The 25,852-nt window shown below is 39.5% G+C and overlaps 1 protein-coding gene across 1 annotated transcript in view; it reads right to left on the reverse strand.

Moving 5' to 3' along the window:
- Nucleotides 1-17,587, reverse strand: part of GART (phosphoribosylglycinamide formyltransferase, phosphoribosylglycinamide synthetase, phosphoribosylaminoimidazole synthetase) — a 33,155-nt gene extending 15,568 nt beyond the window's left edge. Inside the window, exons 1-11 of the mRNA XM_009282957.2 lie at nucleotides 17,443-17,587; nucleotides 13,200-13,295; nucleotides 12,289-12,463; nucleotides 11,486-11,597; nucleotides 10,221-10,289; nucleotides 7,630-7,755; nucleotides 6,657-6,744; nucleotides 6,144-6,229; nucleotides 5,355-5,523; nucleotides 4,531-4,762; nucleotides 1,626-1,720 (exon numbers count right to left, since the gene is read on the reverse strand). Coding sequence (XP_009281232.1) covers nucleotides 1,626-1,720; nucleotides 4,531-4,762; nucleotides 5,355-5,523; nucleotides 6,144-6,229; nucleotides 6,657-6,744; nucleotides 7,630-7,755; nucleotides 10,221-10,289; nucleotides 11,486-11,597; nucleotides 12,289-12,463; nucleotides 13,200-13,295; nucleotides 17,443-17,587 — 1,393 coding nt within the window. The remainder of the gene's footprint in view (nucleotides 1-1,625; nucleotides 1,721-4,530; nucleotides 4,763-5,354; nucleotides 5,524-6,143; nucleotides 6,230-6,656; nucleotides 6,745-7,629; nucleotides 7,756-10,220; nucleotides 10,290-11,485; nucleotides 11,598-12,288; nucleotides 12,464-13,199; nucleotides 13,296-17,442) is intronic.
- Nucleotides 17,588-25,852: the final 8,265 nt, after the last annotated feature.

A 25,852-nucleotide genomic window follows, 5' to 3' on the forward strand; every position in this document is an offset into this window, starting at 1 on the left:
CTTCTAGAGCCTCTTCACAGAGGCACGGGAGCTCCTAATCCTCTTAAGTTTGCTTTGTCTTATTTCTTCCTTATTACCTAAGGCTAAAAATCCAAAACTTTGTGATTGAACATTCAATAATTACTGTGACTGATATATTTCCCCCTTGCACTTAGTATTTTTCTGAAAAACAGAAAAGGAATTGTGGTAACAGATTGAAGCCCACTGCTTTCTGGGAAAAGATGATAACTAGGCATTTTCCAACTGAAATTCCTCATTGCTTTATTAATACTGCTACTTGGAGTATATTGTCCTGGTTTCAGCTGGGATAGAGTTAATTTTCTTCCTAGTAGCTGGTACAGTGCTGTGTTTTGGATTTAGGATGAGAATAATGTTGATGATAACACACCGATGTTTTAGTTGTTGCTAGGTAGTGCTTACACTAGTCAAGGCCTTTTCAGCTTCCCATGCTCTACCGACTGAGAAGGCTGGAGGTGCACAAGAAGCCGGGAGGGGGCACAGCCAGGACAGCTGACCCAAACTGGCCAAGGGACATTCCATACCATGTGACGTCATGCTCAGTACATAAACTGGGGGAAGCTGGCCGGGGGGGCCGCTGCTTGGGGACTGGCTGGGCATCGGTCGGCGGGTGGTGAGCAATTGCATTGTGCATCACTTGCTTTGTATATTCTTTTATTATGATTGTTATTATTTTATTTCAATTATGAAACTGTTTTTATCTCAACCCACGAGTTTTCTCACTTTTACTCTTCCGACTCTCTCCCCCATCCCACCAGGGGCGGGGAGAGTGAGCGAGCGGCTGTGTGGTGCTCAGTTGCCGGCTGAGGTTAAACCACAACATACATTAAGACTCCTTGTTCCTAAGACTGGTTATGATAGGTAAGTATGGTAACCTTAAAACTAAAATTGGTTAAATCCTAAGAGTGAAACAAACATGAGTAGAAAATGCTATGAATGCTAAGAAGTGACTAGTTGTACTAGTGTGTGTCTGTGCCTATATATAGTTTTCTCTCTATGTACATCTGACGTTATCTGAAGGTTCTCAGTTAATTTGAAATTAAAGGGTTATTGTATACATGACTGATATTTTAAATCTATCAAATGGATTACAAGGACTTGCTAGAGCAAGATGTGCCTGAGATCACAACAAAAAAAGGGCAAATTGATTCTGTTTTAACCAAGCAAAAGATGTGTCTTCCATATCTATCTCAAGTAATAGATTGTATCTCTGAGGAATTCTACATCTCGTACGCCTTTCTGAACATTTATCTACAAAAATTGTACAGTTCACTGTGCAAGAAATCCATGTAATCAAAAATAGCACTAAATGGTAGGATTTTTGCTTGCATTTAACCTGTTAGAGTGCTGAACTGCATTCTCTAGGGTCCTTAATACACATGACATTCAGGAGATACAGTGTAGAGTCATTTTGAGAAGAAAATCTGTAAATTTAACAAAGTACACTTTTAAGAAATCACAGGCATTTGCTTACCACAGATATTTCTTGTGTAATCTAGAAACACGCAGAACACATAAATATGAGCTTTTGTATCAAGATCAAGATCAAATGATAAGCCTCATTGCCATGAACTGACCAAAACAGGAATAGAAAGTACAAGTCTTACCTGACCTTGATGTGGCTGCAGCTAGGGGTTTAATTTTCTGAACCAAAGCATTCCCTGCTACGATGTCGACCCCACTGTTTTTGTAAGTCAGGCCTCTGAAAGATTGTTAAAAAAATGTTACGGCAATTGATTACTAAATGCACAAACATATATTTTAAAATAATATTTACTTCTTTACATCATTGCATCACTAAGAGGATTAACCATTCAGAATCCTATTCTGCTGTCAAGTACAACTATTTTCCCGCTTGTACAGTAACTTTGCTCATATAAAATGATTTCTAAGTATTGCAGTATTCATTTCAGGCAGGCTCAATGGCTCAAAGGTTAATCTTTTTGCTGTTTGGAACCTGACCTCACGCATATACCTGAAGATAGGGAGTATTACACCAAAGAAACAAGACGTCATGGATTTGCACCACAGAGAGTTTGCCATAAGCAGCATTCAAATAGTTCCAGGTATCTTGAAGACAGCATCAGAGCATCAGCATCATACGCTATCCAGTCAAATACCAAGATAAAAAACCAACCAAAAAAGAAAATCCAACAACAAGGTAAAATAGGTGGAATAACGGATCTGATTTTGCAAGGTTTGAATACCTGGTCTGGATATCGAGGCATCAGTAGTATAGTTCCTACGCTCAAAACAAAACGTGGACAAAAATGCACTGCTAAATCAGACCACCTCAGCACCTTGTAGGATCAAGCTCAAGTTAGCGTTTCAAAACAGAAGTATCGCACAAATCAACAGTCCTCTGTGATGCTTTGAGAGCTTTACAACTGTAGCTTAAAGGTTGCCTCTCCTTATCACCTGGAATGATACCACCACCAAACCAACTGCACTTCTTTTTTACTTAAATGGACTTTCTCTTAAAGTATGTATTTTTAAGTTTATTTAAAAAGAACTGAGTTCCTAAGGTCCATTTTAGCAATCTAGAAAGAAATGTCCATAAGCTCCGGGTTTTTCTTTTATATACAGAAAATACCCTTACTGCAGGCTGGTGTATGTAACTTGTCCGTCCATATGACCGACTGGAGACATTAAGTATCATATCATATTTACAGAGGGACCTTTTCATTTTGGAGATAGTGAGTTTAGTGACTTCTAATTACTAGTTGTACCAAACACCTCTCACTCCAGTTAAGCAATTGTTATTTCTACACTGTCAGTAGCATGAACCAGGCTACCTGGTGCATCCCTATTTTAGGTTCATACCTATTTTAGCTCTCTTATTGATGTGATTCAGTATTAGGTTTAAATTCTAAGGGTGAAGCACACTATTGATTAACAAGGACATGTACAACAAAACTGGCCAAAGAGCTGTGGTACCAGGAAAATACAGATATCTCTGCACTCACATTATATCATTGCTCAAAAATTTGCAAGAGGAAAATAATTATAAGAAGCAGTTGTACAGTCTGTGAATACGAGTCAAGGAAGTGTTAGCCTGCAATAACATGAGATCAGTCAGGCCCCTTCAGTCTGAACATGATGAATATTCAACATATTTTCACCTTATTTTTAAAAGCATGGTATCTACTTCGACTCTTTAAAAGGACAGTATCGTTCTAAAATATTTTTTATTAAATAAATATTCTGGATATTTTCACAAAGTGAAACGCATAGGACTTAATCCTGCAAAGCTGCTAAGAGGAGGTGCATCCCCAACTTTACCGAGCCAACCACCACCCTTCCTTAACTGTGTGCAACACAGAGTCCAAAGTGAAGCGTGCCTGACTGTCTGTTCTTCCAATTTTAGGAAGTCTGAGCAGAAGGTGGTGCAGACTCAAGGACACTGAAACAGGTGCTGACTGTAAACAGTTCCCAGGAGTCTCCTTCCCAAGCTAGGGATCCTCCCAGCATACAGGCACTCCAGCCAAGAAACTTGCTGGCCGTGGCCCATGAACTCAGTGATTTAGAGAACTGTTCATTAAAGTACCTTCTTCTCTTGCCTCACACAATGACTTGATTTTTTTTTACTGCAATACAAATACCAATTACATGTTTTCACATAAATTTCTCAAAAGATGCACAGTAGTTGAGAGAGAAAGAAGACTAGATACGAACGCCCTTGTTCATTTAGTAAGTTTATTGACCATAATTTTACAATATACTAATTGGTATACACTGTCAGCAAAAATGAAACTCTTACTAATATGCTTCATAGACTACAAAATAACCTATTATTTAAAGTTATGTTTTGAGCTAATTGGAGACTAGGCAGGCAGATATGCTTCATATTAGGTAAAAATGAGTAAAAACCTGCAAGAATCTCTCAATAACATTAGAGAGACAGTAGGACACACTGCTTTAAAAAACCCCCGCACCCACACCATCTCAAGATTGTTAAACTGAATACTGTGAAAATAAAAGGAATAATAATAAAAGGAGGAATAAATTCTACCCATGTTGTTAGCCAGCTATTTCATTAAAATGCATATCCCAGCAAGGTAGGTGTTTCAAGACCATTTTAACCATTTCTGAAGACTCTACAATAAACTAATAAAATAGCTCAAACTTTGTTCGTACATACATTTAATGATATTAATATTAGACTTACGGACAACATAAATCTAGAGCAAAAGCTATGGTTTAGAGCCTAAGACCCAGAAGTTCACCTTCCCTAAAGCAGACATGACAAAGAGAGCAACACCGCAAGTTACTCCTGTGTGCTGGTCACTGTAGTTTAACTCAGACTTGGGAGAATAAGAACATGGATGAGAGAGCCATCAAAAAGCCTGTTCCTTCCTTGGCTGGTCTTGCTTAGATTGCTCACAAGGATGCTATTTAAAACTTGTCCAGAGTTATGCATAGTATCAACATCAGTTTATTAATGTAAACTAGTGATGTCTTTAAGTCCCTTTTACACCAGTTATTTCCATTTCAAGTATTTCAAATATCTACCTGGATTGTCTCAGGAAAGCTATAGCCCGATAACCAATGTCCTTTCTATAAATGGCACCCTTGAAGTGTATGGCTGCTACTCCCTTGTTGGCTTCTTGCAGTGCTGTCATTAGATCCTCTTTAATAGCAGTTACTGTGAGGACTCTTCCACCACTAGTCACCACTTTGCCATCCGTTAGGGACGTGCCTGCATGGAACACCTCCAGTCCTAGTTGCTTAGCCTTAGAAAGTCCTGTGATTGTTGTTCAATAAAATAAATGCAGAAAAATCAGGTGATTAGAACATTCTCTATTAAATTACACATGAATAGATATTCAGCGCTTACTGACTGTGTCTAGAAACCACAATCGAATTCAGGGTGATCATGCTGGGGAATAGGAATAAATTTGTATAAACTACATTTTGAGGAGAGACAAGTCTGCTACTTTTATGCTCAGAGACACAGAAAGAGGTATTTTGCTGAAACATCTGCATACAACATTTAATTCAAGCTGGATTTTATACTTCACTGACATAGAGACTACAAAACACATCAGCATCAACATCACAATCAGTGATCAGCCCAGAACTACTTTACTGTAACACATATTAAAGAAATGCTGCAGAACTTAACAATACAGTGCGGAGATTTGAAAATGCTACGGGTGCATTACCAGTAAACTTTGATGTGTGAAAATTCAGTCGCCTCTTGCTGACCCATAACCACAAGATCTAAAGTTTCTATAAATCTGAGTTACACTGATTCACCTTCATCCAGCAAAAGAGAGAATGGAGAGAGGACAGGAGAGGAATCAGATTTTTGCAGTTTCTCCTGCTATATTTACCTGTTATTTCCAGACCCTTGGGATATGTTCCTGGATACCCTTCGCTAGCCATGACCACCGTCACAGCTGCACTGTCTTCAAACCAAACTGGCATGGAACTGGACAACTTTTTATTGATAACCGCTTGCATAACTTCATACAAATCACTTTTCAACAGTGGAAGAATTACCTACAAAAATATAGATTAGCAAATTAAAGAAAACAATGTACATTGTTACATTTTCTTTGCTGAGCTTTTAAAAATACTAATGCAACTAAAAATAACATTAAATAAGTATGCTCATATACTATATTTTCACACATATATACATACTGTGCATAATCTATGTACCTTTAAAAACACTCTTCCTTGAAGACAATTTCTATGGGTGAAAGAACTGCTACATATGGAGGGGCAAAGGTAGAGGCCAAAGAACCCTATTTATTCTGAAGAACGCAAATGAAGGGTTTTGTTCCACTTGTCAACAGCGAGTAGGGAAAAGAAGTGTTTACTTCTTTAATAAAGTAAAAAAAAAAATCCAACTCCATTCCAGAAAAGATAGGAAAGTGCTGAGTTTCACTCAAGCTTAACCTTGTAAAGCCCATATTTGAGTATAACCTGCTGAAATCTTCTCTGGAATGGAACAATTTCATAACAGACCTTCTGTCTTGAATAAACAAACCAAATATTTTAAATCTCAGTGCAATTAGCTAATTATTCATCCAAAAGATAGCGAAGAATAATGGTAGATGGTAACAGACTTTCTCCTCCCATAATGGCAAACTGTATCCACTTATAAAATAACTCACCTGACATTCCGGGTCACCAAATCTGCAGTTAAACTCTAGAACTTTAGGTCCATCTTTGGTAAGCATTAATCCAGCATAAAGCACACCTGGAATAAAAAATTATACAAAAAGCTATCTAAGCAACTGCATAGGTCATTTGTTTTGAATCTATTCGTAACAGTGTTAAAAAGGATGCCACCTGTGTTAATTTAAAGGTACGATGTTAACACTTTAGAAATGTTAAAAATATATCAGGCAGAAATAGTTGTGGTTACAATTTTGCATCTTATTTTCAAATGTTGTCCTTTCTGTTCTTCCTTACTTGACAAGTACTTCCTTACTTATCCACTGTTAATGAAACAATATCCATTGATTTCAATGGACTCTAAATCAAGCCACTGATACTAAACCCAGTTTCCAAATAGATCAAAGTTATCTTCCTTAACTTACAGTGTGAGTTAGGCCTATAAAGAGGACAAAGTAAAAAACCTGTCTTTCTCCTTATGCTTAAAACCCCCAAACTTCTGTACATACCAAAATAGGGGACACCTTCTTTCCTCATGCCGTCAACAGTTTTCTGAAGAATAGTATCTCTTATTTTCTGCAGTAAATCTTTAGAAATCTAATAAAACAGGATCAGAAAACAGTGTTTGTAAAAAGGGAGCGCATGATTTTTCCTACTGTGATGGCTAGCGTTTTTAAGAGCCAAGCAGAACACTTGGATGGTCTCTTGCTTACTCCAAAATGTTTCATACAACAGAAAGCTAATATTTTTTCCTCTCTCCTCAGACAACATACCACAGCATTAAAACAACCGTCTGCATTTCTTCAGACACTTTTCCGTGCTTAGATCTACATGTGCAAGCAATCCCACTGGCTTCACTGGAACAAACCATTTGCACAGACGTACTGGCATTTAGGTAAGGCCTCCCAAAGACAAATCACGGTTGGAAAGTATAGTGATCAGTGATCAAATGTTATTCAATAAACAAGATTAATAGCTTTCTATACGAACAAAACCTATAGTTTTTTTGAACTTAAAAAAGAAAAATCTCTGATGACACAGGTGAATAGAAAGCAAAGTAAGTTCTTTTGCAAATAGTTCCTTGCCAAACAGAAACCAAACTACCTTGAGGTACAGCAAGTGAATAAGCTCATCATTAGCTTAGTTTGGCACAAGATAAAAATGTGGTTTTAAGCACTTAGTTCTAACAACCAGTATTTCATAACACTTAAAAACCCAATCAAAATACAAGGTTGCAGAAATAACACTTCCACCTTTATCATTAAAAGTAATTCAGTAGAAATATCCTCTTCTTCAGAGAAACAAATTTAAGTTATGGGCTTCACTTGACTATGTCTGTTTTAGGCAACTCTTTCCATCCACAAGAGCCCACTCTCTTCATTCTCCTGTTCATCATGGTGGAACTAAAAATCCACACATGCTTTCAATACTAGAGCTGTAGTACAGCTTTAGTGAAACATCTCCTTGTCAATACATTTTTACCTGAGGTGCTGGGGAATAAGCTCCCATCCCTCCGGTGTTAGGGCCTTCATCTCCATCCATTAATCGCTTGTGGTCCTGGGCTGGAGGCATGGGAGCAATTGTGATGCCATCAGTGAAACATAAGCACTAGAAAACAAGGAGAATAATTAAAACCCCAGTGTACAATTAAAATTAAAGCGCAAAAAGTGCAAATATATTTGATTTTCAGTGCTGCAAGCGGATATTTTAGAGTATAAATTCTGTCTCCCTGATAAAACAAACTACTGTATTCTAAACATTTCCCTTTTCCTTCAGGAAGCAGTGCCTCAGTTGATATGACCTTCCTACAGAAATTAACTTTCATGTAACATATAACAAATTGTAACATAACATCAGTAGTTGTACTGAAAAGAAATACTCAAAAGGTTAAAAAAAAATTAAAATACTCTATGATGGAAGCTACTTCTTCCCTCCCCTTTCTTCCCCCCTGCCCCGGAAGGAAGGCATTACATTCCTTTCAAGATTTCCTTTTCCTTGTTGATAAAACTATTTACTTTTGAATTATTTATAAATTACTTATATAGCAGAAACGTTTATCCTCACTATCTTCATAATAACAAGCCTGCTGGCATTTTCTGTAACTGGATAATGATGTTCACTATCTGGACTACTGCTAGCAGTACTCATAAAAACATTTTATAATGCTAATTAAAAAACAAGCAAGGATTCCCCAACAAAACCCCAAAATGCCATAATATATTAAAAACTACAGTCATTTGCAAGATGAATTATTTTGACAGGCAAGGCAAGTTTTCCTTGTATAAAACTATTTACTTTTGAATTATTTATAAATTACTTATATCAGAAACGTTTATCCTCACTATCTTCATAATAACAAGCCTGCTGGCATTTTCTGTAACTGGATGATGATGTTCACTATCTGGACTACTGCTAGCAGTACTCATAAAAACATTTTATAATGCTAATTAAAAAACAAGCAAGGATTCCCCAACAAAACCCCAAAATGCCATAATATATTAAAAACTACAGTCATTTGCAAGATGAATTATTTTGACAGGCAAGGCAACATAATAACAAGCCTGCTGGCATTTTCTGTAACTGGATGATGATGTTCACTATCTGGACTACTGCTAGCAGTACTCATAAAAACATTTTATAATGCTAATTAAAAAACAAGCAAGGATTCCCCAACAAAACCCCAAAATGCCATAATATATTAAAAACTACAGTCATTTGCAAGATGAATTATTTTGACAGGCAAGGCAAGCAGTATTTTTTCTTCATTGTTGTCAGTCATCATAGAAAAAAACCCTTTCAACTGCGTGTTTATATTATTGTGTTATATTACAGTAAGTCTGATAGTATTCTAAGGACTAATTAAGAGCATTACATATATTCCACCAGAGAATGAAGATCTGGATGACCCCTTAGCTCGTAAAAAGGTCAAGCCAACCAGGAAAGAATAAGGATGGCCAATATCTACACGTCTAATTTCTTCATATCGGGCAAGAAACCAGACTATGGAGATGATTGCTTACTTTATAAATACCACCACCTCCAAGATGAATGTTCACAACATCCAGCATAAGTCAATTTCAGCTCCAGGACTCGGGAACCTGAGCTGGTACTTGGCTGTACTATTTTGTGTGATGCAAGTGTCAAGTTCCCCTGCCACCTCAAAACCTAGGCTCTAATTCTCCTTTTCTCCTTCACACTCTGCTAATTAAATCAGATACACTTTTTTAAACAAAGGAGCTGAATCAGCTTAAAATGAAGGAAATGTTCTCTCTACATCTGCAGAGTAAAGCAACATGTCAAATCATTCAACAACCTTTGGTTCCCGATCCTTCGTCCCCGGGTGCACTTCCACATTGCAATCTCTCTGGCAATGAAACTGGTTAAAGAGGATCCTGCCTGCACCCGTCTTGAGCTGATTGTTCCCTTGCTCCAAAGGAGTTTACTGCTCCCTCATGATGCAGTTCAACATTCCCTTCATCAGCAAAGCTGATTAAAGAAAGTCTCCATCCTCCCTTACTCCCAACCACTCCTTGCCTTGCTCTGCACTTCACCATCCTGTTACTTGTACTGATTCAAATGGCACCAGGCTCTAAACCAGAACACAGAAAACATGCAAGGTGGTGGTGTTGATTTCTTTGAAAAAAGGTCTTTAGGTTGTAGCTTCACAAACAGCTAACTAGTATAACTGAATCAACAGCACAGCAGGGAAGAGGTAGCAATATGGAAGGGAAGGGACATCTTATACTGCCTTTGCTGTCAGAGAAATCATAACACAGAACTGCACGCTCAATGAAACTCAAAATTTTTAAGGTTTGATTTTTTTTTACATTTGGCAACAAGCTGATTACTGTTTTGAGTTATTTTCATTTAATCTGAATTATTTTAACAGACTGCAGGAAGTTTGGTTCTTAACACAGCTGTCTTTAATTAATACAATTTTATTTATAAACAGATAACTATTTTTAATTTAAGTAATAAAATCTTACACATTCCTGCTGTAGGTACTTACATAGTGTTTCCTAAATAGTTTAGAACAGGTATAATCAAAGCGTTACAGTGAGATGCACACTTACAGAAACTTCTTCTCCTTCAAGAAGTTCTTCAACAACAACAGTTTCCCCAGCTGTGCCAAAAGTCTTATCCTACAGTAAAAACAAAACCTCTTAAGTTCTGTTTCAGTTATTTCAAAATATTCAAAATGCAACAAGAAAAACTATTTTTAAAACAGCAAAAAAATGCAGCACGGTTTTGAGACTATTAATCCATTCTCCATCTTGGATATGTCAGCAATGGTAAAATCTTTGCTCCTCTTTTCTGTTTATTCTTAAATAAATGCAGATTTTATGCTCGAATATTTCTAAATTGCAGATGATATTTATGACTTACTGAGCAATTCCTCATGCTTTACCTTCTGAAGTTTGGACCCATGATACTGAGAGTAATAGCAATGACTGTCAAGTCTATCATCTGAACTTTTACTTTATAAGAAAGTGCAATTCTATAGAATACATTGGAAGGGGGCAATATTTTCATATTCCAATGAAATGTTTGAACACTGACTGCATATTTAGGCAATTAAGAACCACCAACCCACACTGACAAGATAATTTTCTGGGTCTATAAGACTCTTTAACACACATTTTTTTTGTTCAAGACATTGGGCCACATGTTAAGACATGTATTTGTCCAATAACCATACACACACATACGCACACAACCAAATGTGAGTGCAGACCCTATATTCTGACTCTTGAAATACAAGTGTGTCAGATAACGTCTCCTATGAATCAGCATAGCACCACTGAATTGTAAGATGCTGTGCTGCTGACACCAGCTGAGGACCTGACCTGTATGTGTCTTATTTTCCAGCTCTATGTTCCTAACTGTTCAGATGAAATTGCTTCATTTTGCTTCTCTTCAGATTTTAATGGTCCTAATATATTTGTTGAATATCCTACCTAAATATAGACTTAACTTGAAATAATTCCACTGGAATTTTACTACACATTTAAGTGCTGTGTGACTGGAGTCCTAAAGCTTGATGTTGCTTGTCAAAATCCAGCTCAATCATGGTGTTAATATTACAGCACTGTAGTACCGGTTTGATTGCAGCAGAGAATGATTTTATTTTAGCCTACAGGAACTATGCCAAGAAAAAGTACCCTGCCTCAAGCAATAAATACGACAGAGCTTCATAGCTGTCCAAATAATGGGTAAAAGATTTGATGTCTTTTAGCCAAATTCGCATTACGTAAAGAATATATTTGAGACTCTGAGATGGTTAACAACTTATTTTGTGCGAGAACTCCTCCAGATAGTGCATGACATTTCTACTCACCTGCATGATTTCAGTAACAGCTTTGCAGGCTTCTTCCTTGTTTGAAGCCACAATTACTCCTTTGCCAGCTGCCAGGCCACTAGCTTTAACAACTAAAGCAGGGAAGTTTGCACTTCAAAGATAGAGAAGATTCAACAGTAAACACTCTGTATTGCAAATATATTTTGCAGGCATTTTGAACATTTCAATAGTTGAAAGATCAAAATACTTACCAGTTTTCATAGCAACCGCTTTACCTAATTGAATAACACACAAAGAAAAACCGGGCTTCTCTTGTTATGCTGGGCCTGTAAAAGATTTCTGCTTCCTGTTTTTTCCCCACCACTAAATTTCATTACTGTTCTGAAAGGTTGCTTTCCTTTTAATAATTTACTGTTGTATCATTTCTGGGTCACCTGGATTGTATTCTGATGAGTAGATCATCATTTGCTGAGTAAGCCTCCAATGCAAAATTTATATTTGTGGAGAAAAAGTACAAAGAAGGCAGAACATACGACTATCAGACTGCAAGCTGGGTTTCCACAATAGGCAATTTGAAAAAAAAAAAAACTTGTCCTATATTCTCCTGTAAACTGAACACTGAACTTTATTTTCATTGAAGAGCAGTAAATAAGAACCATTTAGTTATCAGACTTATTGCAGTGTGATAGTGTCACATTAGATTATCCTTTAAAACCTTTACAGACGTTCTATCACAGCCAAAAGTACTGATACATTAGTAATCATTTGATTGATTGTTTTGGATACCTAGCACACTGTACATTGCTGTAAAAAAAATATTTCTAAAATGACAAGTATTTTACCTGTTGATAAAGCTACATGCTGCTTTAGGATCAGTAAAAGATTTCCATCTCGCTGTTGGGATCTCATGACGATCCAAAAAGGCTTTGGTAAAGCTCTTACTGGACTCCAGCTGAGCTGCCTTTGCTGTTGGACCAAAACACCTTACTCCAGCTGCTGTCAAGTCATCAACAATTCCTAAAAATGACAACACAAAAAAATTTTATAAATCATCAGATGATTTATGGAGTCATGTAGTCCAAGTCCACAGATGCACTGATTTGTCGGAACAAGTATGTCAGGAATGATAAGCCATATGTATATCTATCCAGTGCCTGTTTTACCAGATGGATGGTAAAAAAGATGCATTCTTCACTGTAATCAGGAACAGGTAACCCGGCAATATCTGGGGCTAAGAAGATCTGCTGCATTTGGTAAGAGATGACAATCCCCCCTTGCTTTATTATAGCTTTTAGCTAAAAAGTCGACATTAGTCTTTTGTGAAGATGACAACTGTTGATCGTGTAAAAGGTTAAACCAGAAAAATGATCAATGTTTATAAATGTGTTTTTTTTTTACCAAGTCCCAAATTATTATTATTTCAAAAAATGAAAACTCCATAGGAAAATCAAAACTCTAGTTAGGGTTCCTATATGGAAACACTTTGATACCTCTTTTACTAATTGCAAGCACTTAAGAAGAAACTGAACATTTAAGGATATTTTAACTGTTACATTGCTCACACAATACCCTTCAGAAATTCATTTTCATCACAGCACAACCCTGAATTTCAGGGAAACTGCCACAGAGGATCTGTTTCCATTCCTATTGAAGACACTCTGATGCTGCTGAGTGGTGCACAGAAGATGGGGACTAAAATTTACTTTTCTTCCTCAGTTATGAAGGCTATGATTTTTAGCTTGCTTTCTCTTACCAGCAGCAAGAGGTACCTCTGGACCGACCACAACCAGCCTGATCTCCTGATCTCTGCAGAACTGGGCAAGTGCGGCATGATTGCTGACTGAAACAGCTGTGGAAGATACAAAAGGGTGGTAAGACTGCATTCATTACTGTTGCTTAGTACTTATTTACCACATAACACTGAAGGAGCATTGCCACCACTCACATTCTTGAATGGCAGGTCACTGTGAATCTGGAAGAGTGAGGCATACACTAATATAAAGACTTACACACGAGGCTTGGACCAAAATACACCACCAAACCCCCACGCAAAGGCAGCAGTTTGACATGCATTGTAAATCGACCTTGCTCTTGAAGGTGAGAAAAGAAGTTTGGGTTCCCCTACACTGTCATACAGTAAATGGTTCTCATCTCTAGGAACATCCTGTTTGCCGGCACAAGCAACATTGCAAAGGATCCAAGTGAAAAATAACTCACAAGGGGGAAAAAAAAAAAATTTTCAGCCAGTCCCCTCCTTGAGTAGGGTCACCATGAAGCTTTACACGTGTTTGTGCCAGCACGGTGTAGGGGACAGGAACAAGTGGCTGGTGGTGGGATTGCAACTGTTTTCTCTTTTTCTTTCTTTCTGTAGTGCCACCTAAAAATTGCCGCACTAAACTGTGACCCCACTGAAACAAAGGGGAATCTGAACATTTTTTCTTACGTTAGGCTGAACTTAGTAAGAGCAGGTGCTGTAATTATGGGTAAGAATATTTGGTCTTAGGTTTTTAGGACCGTTATCTTTCCATAAACAAACACTTAATATGACGATACTTGGAACGCCAAAAACTGTGTAAACAAAAGAAAAAACTTGCACTAAAGACAATAATGTCAAGTCTCATGATAAAAAATTACGCAAAGGCAATGCAATTCCACTGCTTTTATCACGAATAAATAAAGCCAAGGTCTACAGAGGACGGGAACGTGAACCCGGAGAGAGCCAAAAAAGCGGTGAGCGCAGCCCGGTGTGGGTTGGCTGCCCCTGCGGGGAGGAGACTAACACATCAGGGCACGAAGCTGGTGAAGGGAGCACGGTACAGCACAGCACAGCCCCGCCTCGCAGCTGGACTACTTTGCTCCAAGTTTTGTCTGTGATCTCCTGTTAGTGACCGTACTGGCAAGCACGCCAGGAGCTGATGGTCTCTTCCAGCTAGTTTCTGGGGAAGTGACGAGAGAGAAAGGAGAGGCAGTGATACAGCAGCTTCTGCTGGACAAACAGACACTGCGCGTTTTGTGTTGGTGCCCGCTGTGCTCCTGCCATCCTGTGCGAATAAACTGCCTGCTTCCACAAGAGAAGCAGTCATTTCTGCCTAAGAGATGGCATAAAAGCAACTACCTGAAACCTACATTTTGGTTATAGATTTGCCCTATTTGGGTGGAGTGGGGGAAAAAAACCTGACGGAACACTAATAAAAATTACCTCCTTGATACCTATTCAACAGCTCAATTATTTTGTTCCACCAACATTTGTAAGTACGGAGAAGCAAAGGCCTTTGACTTCCATGTGCAATTTATTCCAATTGACTTCTGGCTCACAAGAGAGCAAAACCAAAAGCATAACACGGTTGGCTTTAAAGTACTGATTAACATAAAGGTCAATATTGTCTTTCAGTCCCATGGGGCTGTTGTGAAAGCAGCCGGAGAACAGCAAATCCTGACTGAAGAGAGTGGGAGCTCTGGTGGGCCACTGAAGAGGGACGATCCCTGTTCCCCGCAAGATCAATCCATGCGAAGGGGAGCAAGGAAAGGAATGAGCCCGTAAGGTGATTGCACTTTTCATCCCGAATTTTCTTGCCACAGGCCTGATCTGTTAGTGAGATATTTATATAGTGAACACTGAATATGGCACAAGAATTACATGATGTGGAAATGTCGTAGTAACAAATGGAATGAAATAAATCACATTGTTAATACACAATTTTAACTTTCCCCCCAAATATAATTTTCCTCAGGATGTAGACTGAAAGGGGACATTTTTGTAGCTGTGTTTCATTTCTCAAAACAACAGCTAAACATTCCTTTCTAACCAGACAGAAGGACCTTGGACCAAGGTTTTCAAAGCTAGAGCTTAAAGTTAAGAGCATATGTTACACTGAGAGCTAAAATGTGATGGAAGGAGGTATCAGGATGCTAAAGTCCATTCACAGACACGCATATGGCTATCTCTGGATTCAGCAAGCCATTCTGTAAGCTTCTGGCACCAAAATTGCCCTGCTAATTAAATATAAATTGAATATAAACCTATATTTAGCCACTCAACCTAAATCTGTCTTTATTGTCAGAAACAATTACTGACTCTAACCATGAAAACTTTTTTTTGACTTAGATACAGGCAAGGTTTGAAGGATTTAAGGTTATTTATAATTTTAAGCTCACCTTTGTATGTTTCAGAAATCATCTGAGAACCAGAGTTGCAATGCTAATTAAAGGCAATCTCATGAACCATGAAGGGAGGATGAACTTTCAGAGCCAAATCTTGATTATACCAAAAAACCAGAAACAATGGTAGCAGTTTCACAGACATTGTTGCCCAGGCTCACACAATACAATAGGGCTCACATGCTTCTGTAAAGCTGTTTTCCATTTTCTCCCCTGAGTTAAAATCTAGACCCCAGTGGTAGGACTAAAATGCTGGAGCAGATAAGATTTTTTTCCTTAAAAACCAAAGAAGTCAAACTCTTCACAAATTCTAGATCCTTCCCATCTCCTGGTTGGCTGAGGATTTGTCTCCCAAAGTACATGTGAGGCCACAGTCTAGAAAAAAAGACTGTAGTACACATGGTAGATTTAATGGACCTGGCTCGAGCATTATTACGCACATGCTCAAATATTTTCCACTGTCGAGGGTGCAGTATTTTTTATGGATTAACAAGGTGAGAGAAAAGCACAGCAGTTTTTAAAAGACACCGCTTGCGAAAAAATACTGAAATTAACATTCTGCAGGCCATACAGACTGGCATTGATTCCATTTAGCACAAGGATAAAGATTTTTGTTTGACTTTCTGGGATGAGAAGGAAACGTATAACTTTCCTGTCAGGCTCTTCCTTGGGCCCTCTCCTCAGAGACCAAATAGAACAAAAAACTACTTATGATACTGTGACTAGTCAAAGAAATTAGGGACAAAGTTATTTAAACAGCCTGTAATTAAGCATTCTAATGGAATTAAGTATGATAATTACCTGCTGTACAAGAATCTGACAGGATTCATGTTTCCACACGAGATGGTAACAAAAAGGGATTTTACTCACATACAAAAACGAATGCAGAAAATTGAGGTATATAATTCACGTTCACATGCATACTATGTTAACTTTAATTCCGTATGTTATCACATGTTTTAAAGTGGAAACTTAAGTCGGTTGTTTAAAGTACCTAATTCAGGATCTGTTATATAAAGCACACAAGACGGGAATCTCTGAGTAATTACCCCTGGTTTTGTACTGATTCACTGTGTGCCTCCAGGCAAGCACCTTAGACCAGTACTTTTTTAAAATGCAGCACGTAATTTTGGATGCTCAATTTGAAATACCTTTGATTTCTCAAAACTAATAACTACAAATAGTTTCAATTACAGCCAGTCAGAGCTTAACATGTTAAGCTAGAAGCTCAAAACAGGCAGTCAGTATGAAGAGAGAAACATTTGAAAATAACCTTAGCTTCTTAAGGTCACTAAGGCAAAGGAATGAATGTTTTTCTGGAGTTGAACGTTTCAGGTGAGAAAGTATTCTCATCAAAGTTTGTAGGGACCACAGGGCTTCAACGCACTTCTGAGAATATAGTAATGAATTTAGTACTTTAGGTGCTGGCATTTGCTTCAGGCACTTTTCAGCTGTTCACCAACCAGTTGTTGAACTGCAGTGCGTACCAAGAGAAACCATCACCCCTTCCCTGCTAGGCTGCTGGGAGGCAGGAACCACTGCAGCTATCCCAAGCTGTATTCCCGGAGGAACGTGCATTGGACAGATGGACTTCTAGCAGCATCCTCCACCCCCGAACCCAAAGAACTAGCTATCACAACAGAGATCATATAAAATGAGTGGTAGCTGCACAAGGTTTTGCTCAGGCATTTTTATTTCTTAACTGTTACCATCTATTTCACATGCCCGGAACCTTAAAAAACAGCAATAATAATAATCCTTTCACAGTAGCAGATCCATGAATGGAACAACTTATTTGTCGAGTTATCAAATTTAAAACCGGTACTTTTTCTTTTTACCTGAATTGGAAATTTTTCCATTGTCAGCTGTTCCTGCATTTCCTGGAGCAACAAACACATGTTTTACATGTGGGGACTGGGCCAACTTCCAGGCCAGCGCATGCTCTCTCCCTCCACTGCCAATCACAAGCACTCGATCGGCCATTAGTCTGCATAAAACCAGAACACAAGCAAAACAGCCGAAATTAGGCGCATGAGGTTAGGAAAGCAAGAGCTTCAGAGACCATGGTTTCAAGTGCTGGGTGCAACGCAACTTCTAACAGAGGTGAATGATGTCACTTTGTTTCAGGCAACGACATTGCTATAAGGGTTTTGTTGGTTTTAAAAAAAAAAAAAAGAGAAGTACATGAAAATGGGTAACTGACTTAATCAGATGTGATATAAACTAAATGTCAAAGACTGAAGCGCTCCAGAACACAGAAGTAACCCACAGGGCAATCCATCCTGGTTTTCCTTTAGTCAGATTGGCAACTGCTCCAAGTTATTCAGAAGTCTTTGATATAGGAAAAACCCTTACGAGTGACCGGGCTGTGATTTGTAACCTATAGAAATTCCTGGAGAATCCAAGCCTGCAAAGGGCAAAGCCCTTCTGATGAACTAACTGTATGAACACGGTATTACAGTGTTAGGGAGCTGAATGGGACCACTCAAGACTTCTGAGAGGTAATATCTGAAAGAGCTCTAAATACTTCAGGAAAAGGAAAGGCTAAGAGCAATGAGACAGGGAAATCAACTTCCAGCTCTGGCTTTCCTTAGGAGAGAACAACCACGAGGCAAACAACAGGGAAGACCAGGTGTCATTAATAAAGGAGCTCGCTCTGAGAAGGTACTGCAGGGCATCCACTCCTCTCTCCCATTCTGCTGAGTTTTAGAAAAACACATTAGCACTCTCCTGGCCTGCAGAAAGTAGGTGTATGAATGAAGGTTGCAATTTCATTATAAACTGTCCAAAACCTTTTCAGCAGTTTGGAAACAAAACGGTCACAAAAATGAAGCAAACTCTCTGTTTCACCCTCCCTATGTCCTTATGTGTGTGTGTACACATAACTTACACATATTGGATTCATGTCAATATTACAATTTTTCCTTTGAGCAGCTTTGAGAGTTAGCCTTTGCTTTTTAAGACATGTTCACTTCTATGCGTATTCTCTACGTATTTACTGATGTACGTCACCTCAGAATTGCTATCCCAACAATGATACCACACAACTAGCAAGGGAATAGAAGAGTTCGCTTACCCTGCAAAAACTCACTGGAATTCAGAAAATAGTAAATAAAGAAATAAAGTAAGTACATAATTTATAAAATAAGTACATATGTCTTTATTTGGAATTCCTTGAAAAGCAAAGGCTAAGAATTCCTAAGAAATCCTAAGCTTCAAAGAATAAGCTGTTAGAGTCACATTAGTCCAACTATATATAAATTACATACACAAATGATGTCACTGCACTGGTTAAAGTGAGTTTTATTCACAGAAGTCAAACGGTCCCTGAAGAATCTATTCAGTGAAGCAGAAAGTGAGCAGCTACAAATTGGTAGCTGGTCCTAAGCCCACGTGCAGCATGCACTACTTGCAGAAAATAACCTAAAAGCTTTAAATCATAACATATGCAAAATAGCAATCTAAACCTATAAAAAATGGCTTAAAGCCTTTTAAGTAATGAGAATAAACAAAAAGAATTTCATGTGGAAAACGGTACGATTTATTTAAAGGACTTTGCATGGCCAGTGAAGAGGCCTGATGTGTCCCTCTGCTGTACAAATGACCTCCCATTCATCGGGCGGGGGGAGGGGGGAACGCAGCCCAGATAAGAGTTTTAGTCAAAAGGAACAACCAGTCTCCCTGCTGAAATCCCAGCAAACGTAACACGCAACCCTTGGTCGCTCCCTGTGCCTCTTCCATTAAGCGGCTGGTCGTTGACCTGTGCTTGCCAATGTGTACAGTGCCTCCCAAGGTGAGCTCAGAGAAAAACCCCCGACACACACACCATGCAGCTTGAATACACGCAGGTGACAGCTCCATTTCCAAGAGCAGGGAAAAACCAGAACTCCTCTGCGGTCCCCTCCTTTGCAGGAGGACAAGAGAGGATGACTAGCACAAAGCACATCTTAAACAAACGAAAAAAGAAAAGAAAAAAACCCAACAGATTTCTAAGGGAAAAGCAAAAAGACGTGACAGAAAGCAGATTTTCAGCCAACTGGTAAGGCAGGGGCATGTGCCTCTCCCCCCCGTCAGCTGCTACAGCTTGACTTGAATAAAGCTGCTCCCACAGCTCTGACCCTGGAGAACCCCGTCCTTCCCGAGGACCTGAAGTACGCAGGAAACGGCTTCTGCTCTGAGGGCACTATGCGATGCGTATGGCGAGCCCGATTTTTAAATCCAAGTCCTCTGTAATAAACTTTAGACAGGAAGAGCCCACATGTGTCTTAGAAGGTATTCCTATGCCATTTGCTAATGTATTTTAATCCATTAACGAAGGAATGATTTGTTCAGAGAGTGATACTTTTAGGCAAAACATCCAGTCACAATAAAGTCAAAACAAACATGAATAGAAGGATAAAATACAGAAAATTAACATGGAGTTGTTCACTATGAACTAAACACACTAGAGTTAAAACTTAATTACAGTTTCAGGTGGGGGGAGACCAATAGCTTTCCAATCACCAGTGTTTGACAAAATAGACATGTTGCAAAGTTGCAGAGATGTTTTAATTACAAAACTCCAGGATTACTTACAATAAAAAAAACCACGTTGGGGTAAAAATTATCAGTTATGCTATACATATTTGGGATGTCAAGTTACGCTAAGGCTCTTTTATACTACAATTCAAGCAAAAAGAAAAGATAAAAGGGGCTGGCTACAACGAAGGGATGAATTAGATAAAGACAGTTACCTAGGACAAAAGAATGCAATATAAAAGAATAAACATTTATCATGTAGCAGGCAGCTATCTCCTACACTAAAGTTAAACCAAACAAGCGTGTTTCCAGTGCTGTCCACAGACAGTCGTCATCAAATAATAATTTTTAAGGCCAATTTTACCAATAATAAGTTGAACTATACATATTACAGCATTTTCTTACAAGTACCTCAGAACTGAGTGCAGAGATTCAAACCCAGAGAACACACTTACTCTATCCTACGTGCTGCCAGTCTGAGGAAAGTAGTACTCAAGAGTTCAGATGCGCAAAAAGAAAGGAGATAAGCAGCCTCTGGTTAAAATGTAGTACCCCTGTCCCAGTATTACCGCCCCATTGACGACACTGTGCAGCTAGCCAATGAATGGGAAAGTTCAGCCATTCCAGCTGGGAAAAGGGGACAAAAACTTGCATACAAATGGTCTAGGAGTGAGGAGCAGAAACTTTGCAGAGCAGAAGCCCATCCTGTTGTTTCTAAACATGCAAAATAAATTCTGTCCCATCCCAGGTATTTTTTGCAGTTAAAAACTGTTTACTAATCAGATTGTAAACATTCTCTTTTTTACCTAAAAATGAGGCTACATGTTTTTGCTATGCATAAAAATGAGGCTATGCATAGTCCTATGCATACCAACAGTATGAAAGAATAAGGTGCACGATGCACTTTCATGCTCCATTAAGCCTACTGCTTAAAAATAGTAGAAGGACAGGTTTGAAGATCCAGTGACACTGTTGCCAGCTGAAGTAACTCACCATGCTGGCAACTCAGTCAAATAACCACTTCTAATACTACTGTCAGCTGAAAAAAATGAGTAATACACAGCATAAAGTTTTATATGGGAGCAGGTAAATAGAACAAACCATATATCATATGTTCAAATAAAATCTAACCATTTTATAACAAAATGTGAGTAAAAAAAAAGTTTCAGCCATTTGTTTTGAAACTCAGTATTATTTGTGCATCCCACAAGTGGTATCCTGGCAACTTTTATTTAGGGATGTAGCTTGAGAAGAACTTCTGCTGGCAATCCCAGTTTAGAAGGCTCAAATCTAGCAGTTGCAGCCTTTCTTTTTCACACTAACATAAAAAGGTGCCGTGTAGGCCCTCTGCTGCCCAGCAATATCTTGCATTAAAAAAAGAAAATTCCAAGAGGTGACATTTCTTTTTATTTTGTCAGTAATCCAGGAGTCAAAAATTTGTTCTCAGAAGGCCAAAAGCCATTCACAAGGTAGATATTTCTTCTGTGAGGATTATCACACACTCAGGTTTTTTGGAAGCAATATGTAAAATCCTTAAATTCCAAAAAGATTCCAAAACACGGTACGTAATTACCTTAAGCAACCATTGTCTGCTATTGTAAAGAAGGAAGATATGTTTGTTTAAAAGATGTTTTAAAATAAAGACAGGTGGCATTTCAGGCAAGGGTCTATTACTAGGTCCTTATAGGAAGTAAGAACAGGAAAGCAGAAACAAGCTAATCACTCCATGTATCCAAGAGGAGAGGACACGAGGATCAAGTGACGACAAGTCGATTTCCAGAGCCTATCCCTGAGGTTGCCAGCAGTAAGTCAGCAGGAACGAGCATCAGCCTAGAGACCTTTATCCTCCACAAAAGGTAGGGCTCACCAAGAAGCTGGGCAACTCTTCTACTAGGTCATGGCCTGGGGAGCAGAGAAAATAAAGTGAGGAAGGCAAAACCAACAGTGTCTGATAGCTTTCTCCATCCTGACTCCTCCACAAGACACGGTGAGATTTCAAATACAGGTAGAAGTGAGATGAGGCTGCTAACTCAGTTGCTGCCCCTTCCCTATTAACAGGGAAGGGACAGGAGCCGTTGACACTTCCTTGAACTGAGCCTGTGCACAGACTTGGGGGTTAAATTGAGCTCCTTTGTTGTATTTATGAAGATAACTGTGTAAGAAAATGTAAACTCCTTAAGCAATTTCTTCCCAAGTTTCAATTTCATATCATAAGTGTGCGGTGAAGTTACCTAAATATTTTATCTCAACTAGGTGGAGTCTCATAATAAGCCATTGCCTTATTACCTCACCCATAACTAAAGCAGTAAAAAGGTACAATTAAAATAAGATCTATGCAATATAGCACAAACAGTAAAGGACATGACTGGTGGCAGCTCACTGCTTCCGACAGTGTCTTTTTTTTTTTTTTTTTCCCAAAGTTAAGCTCCAATGCTGTTGGCTTTCTCTGTGCTCCTCGATTGAGAGACCCAAGTGGAGCGTGTTTTGTTCTGGTGAGCCAAATAACACCAAATCTTGAAAACTTGTGTGGAAAAGGGGCCACAAAACAAAGTAGTTTAAAAAGATACTTTTTAGTGTCTTAGTTTCAACAAAATCTGAGCTGAGGGTGGAGTGACAACAATAACACTTAGGTATATTTAAAGTGTTGCACTGTGCAGCATCCAAAGTGCTTCAGCCCTTCACTAAAAAGTATTTGCTGCTCAAGCAGGTTTACACTCTGCTGCGAAAATTTACATGTGCATTAATGCTGGACCCATTCCTATACCTCGTTGTCATTGAAAGGGGATGTCATGAACCCAGACACACTTCCCCCTTCCTTGTACTGGCTCCAGCGCTCACCTGAGCATAGTCAATTCACTGAGATTTCACAAAACTAACATGAGAAAAAAAAACCCAACTCAATCCAAAACAGATTTCTGTTAAGCTGAACTGGCTTACAGTGCAATCAGCCAAGGTCTAAAGACACTAACAGTGAATGGATGGGACAACAGAGCTGAGCAGAAGAACTCGAGGGCAAGACCTGCCTTTAGGCAGCAGCAATCTACTCTTATCACTGCATGCGTAACATTTAACCTTAGCTGCAGCCTATTTAAAAGCTGCAATACCTTAACTTCCCAACACTGGGATTCAGGAAACCTGATGCAGGCATTCAAGTTTCTTTATACAAAAGATACGGTCCTTGCCCAGAGTGTCTTAACTCCTACCTTTCCTAGAGTTTAGGCTACAAAATGGCCCAGCAGTGACAGCACTTACCCCAAAGTAAGTACCCCCAAACAAAGAACCCAAGCCCAGCGTCACCGAGAAGGTTCAAACTCACACCCCCCAGTCCCTGGAGAAGAGCTCTTATCACTTGGCTTTGGACTAAAGGAGAAGGTTAATTCTTCCTCTTGAAGCTAGGCAGGAGAAGGAAAAGAAATGAAGTCTCACAGGACACAGCAAGAACACAAAACTGGGAAGGCTGTGCAATTCAGCTGCCTCCCCACCGAGTGTAGTATTAGTTTCTAGCCCTAGCAGTCAGGACCATTTATGCAGTTTTTTTTCATAGACCTGTAATGGGATAAAATATTGCAAGAACCGCTTGGAGAAGAAGGCAAAAACTAGGACTTCCACCTCCCAACTTCAACAGCTAGGCTGCTGCTGTACTCCCTCCTGGGAACCTGCCACCCTTTACTCGGGCTTTTGAACTCGCCAGCAGCCAGATCGCACGGTCCCAAACGCCCTCAGGCTGAGCCCTGCTCTTCTGCTTTGTGAATTAATGCTCTAATCAGCAGGCTGAGTCATTTCTTAAGAGTCCATTTCATGTTATGAGCGCACACAGATCTCGGTACACACAAGGTGAGCTCCGAGCTGGCCTTCTTGGTGAACCTCTGCCAACTGCTGGACCCTGTCCAAGCTGGGAGACCAACCGGAGGCTGAAATGCACAAGCTGCAGGTTCACCGAGTGGTGTTTCACAATTGGCTCGCGCTGCCCTTTGCTGGTGCGGCTTCCCATTGGTCCCACCAACTTCTCCACCTCCAGTTTCTCCTCCCCTCTCCCACCCATGTGTGCCAAGGGTGTGCAGTCACTTGGATCAGGCAGCCAATAATGCTGGAAAACTAACACTACAACAGTAACCAACGCCGTAAGGTAAATATATATATATATGCAGGAAATACTTTTCTGCCAGTTTAGTGAGCTAAACTAACTCACTGAGGGATGAAGTGATCACCACAGCCCGTACAAGGGAAGCAGCAGAAGGCGGCAGCCAGAGAGGGTGAAAAGAGCTCGGTTTTTGCTGCAGCAAACTGCTCATTGGCCCAGCCGTCCTGTACGCTGCACCCTCAGATCATCTGGATTGACTGAGAGACCATAACGCAATCGGTGGCAAACGCTGCTTCACAATTTACTTTCTCGCCCAACTGCTCGTTCCCACCTCTTGCCCCAGCCTGTTTATGGTCACAGGACGAGTCAGGTCAGAGAATCAAACGAGGGCTGAGGAGGGGGAAGAGATCCATGTCTCCATGTTTTTTTCCTCTATGGATCAGTTTCCTGAGGGAATTCACAGTACCAACTGCACAGGCAGCTCTGCTGGTGCAATGCATGGTGCAGAAACAAACAGCCATGGCGCCTAAACTGGCAACACGGCCAAAATATGATGACGGAACTGCAAGTTTAGGCTAGGGCAGCATTAGGCTCATCCTGAAGGAAAACAGCACGTCCTTTGAGAACTTTTAATTTCCTAAGCTTTCAATACCGTAAAGAGTTGCTTAAGGAGTTCAGAGGCCTCCAGAATCAGGTGGCAGTTACGGTTTTTAGTTACAGCTTTGGGTTTAAATAAGCTTCTTTTGCTCATGTGTTTTATTTAGGACTACTTCCTGGCTCTCACCTGGCCGTATCGTGTGGTGTATCAGACAGCTTTATAAAACAAAAAAACCCAAGAAAAGTCATTATTATCTGTGTTGCACCCCTGCAGAAACCAGAGCCTCACACTGAAGGCCTGAATCAGAGCTGAGAATAAAACATGTCTTTTACAGCCTGAACTGAGGATCTGCAAGGCAGGCACCTTGCCTCCCAGTGTGATCCTCCAAACAGCTGGATTTTGCGTTTCCTAGGCAAAATGTTACTGCAAATTTCACTGCTAAAAATAAATGGACCTTAAAAGTTTTATCACCCTCCCCAAAGTACTAAATTTTGACAGGTCAAACTTTATGTCAGAAGCTGGAAGTGCTCAGTGTCTTTCACCATCAAAGCCTCAGCAGAAGCTACGAGGTGAGAATCAGAACGAACAAGCAGGGGGAGAAATGCCCTTTCTGTGTTACTATTCCAGTTATACACACAACATAGTGAAGTAAGTATTAACTCTGCTCATTAATTTCAAGTATCCACTGACTAGATTAAAAAAAAGATGGCCAATGTTAAAGTTGGTAAGCTCGCAACTTGGCAAACAGCAGGGAAAGAATCAGAGTGAGTCAAAGTCCAAAACAAGAGAGGTTAGAAGTTTAATATTTACTTTAAAGCAAATATTTCACCACTTTTTCAAAGCCAAACAGAGCAGAGAAAAAACCCGTAGAAATAAAAGCCATGTGCGTTTTAAAATACTTTAAATTGCAGTACATTTAAAAATGCTAGACACCAAGCTCCCCAGAAGTGAATCTGGGCAGGAAACATGCAGTTAAAATAAATACAGACGAATAAGCCGTTAGCAACCAGCTCTCCACACGCCTCTCCACGGCCATAGGTGCGGGGCAGAG

The sequence above is a fragment of the Aptenodytes forsteri genome, unplaced genomic scaffold (assembly GCF_000699145.1).
Source record: "Aptenodytes forsteri isolate BGI_AS27 unplaced genomic scaffold, ASM69914v1 Scaffold2, whole genome shotgun sequence".
In the NCBI taxonomy this organism is placed as follows: Eukaryota; Metazoa; Chordata; class Aves; order Sphenisciformes; family Spheniscidae; genus Aptenodytes; species Aptenodytes forsteri.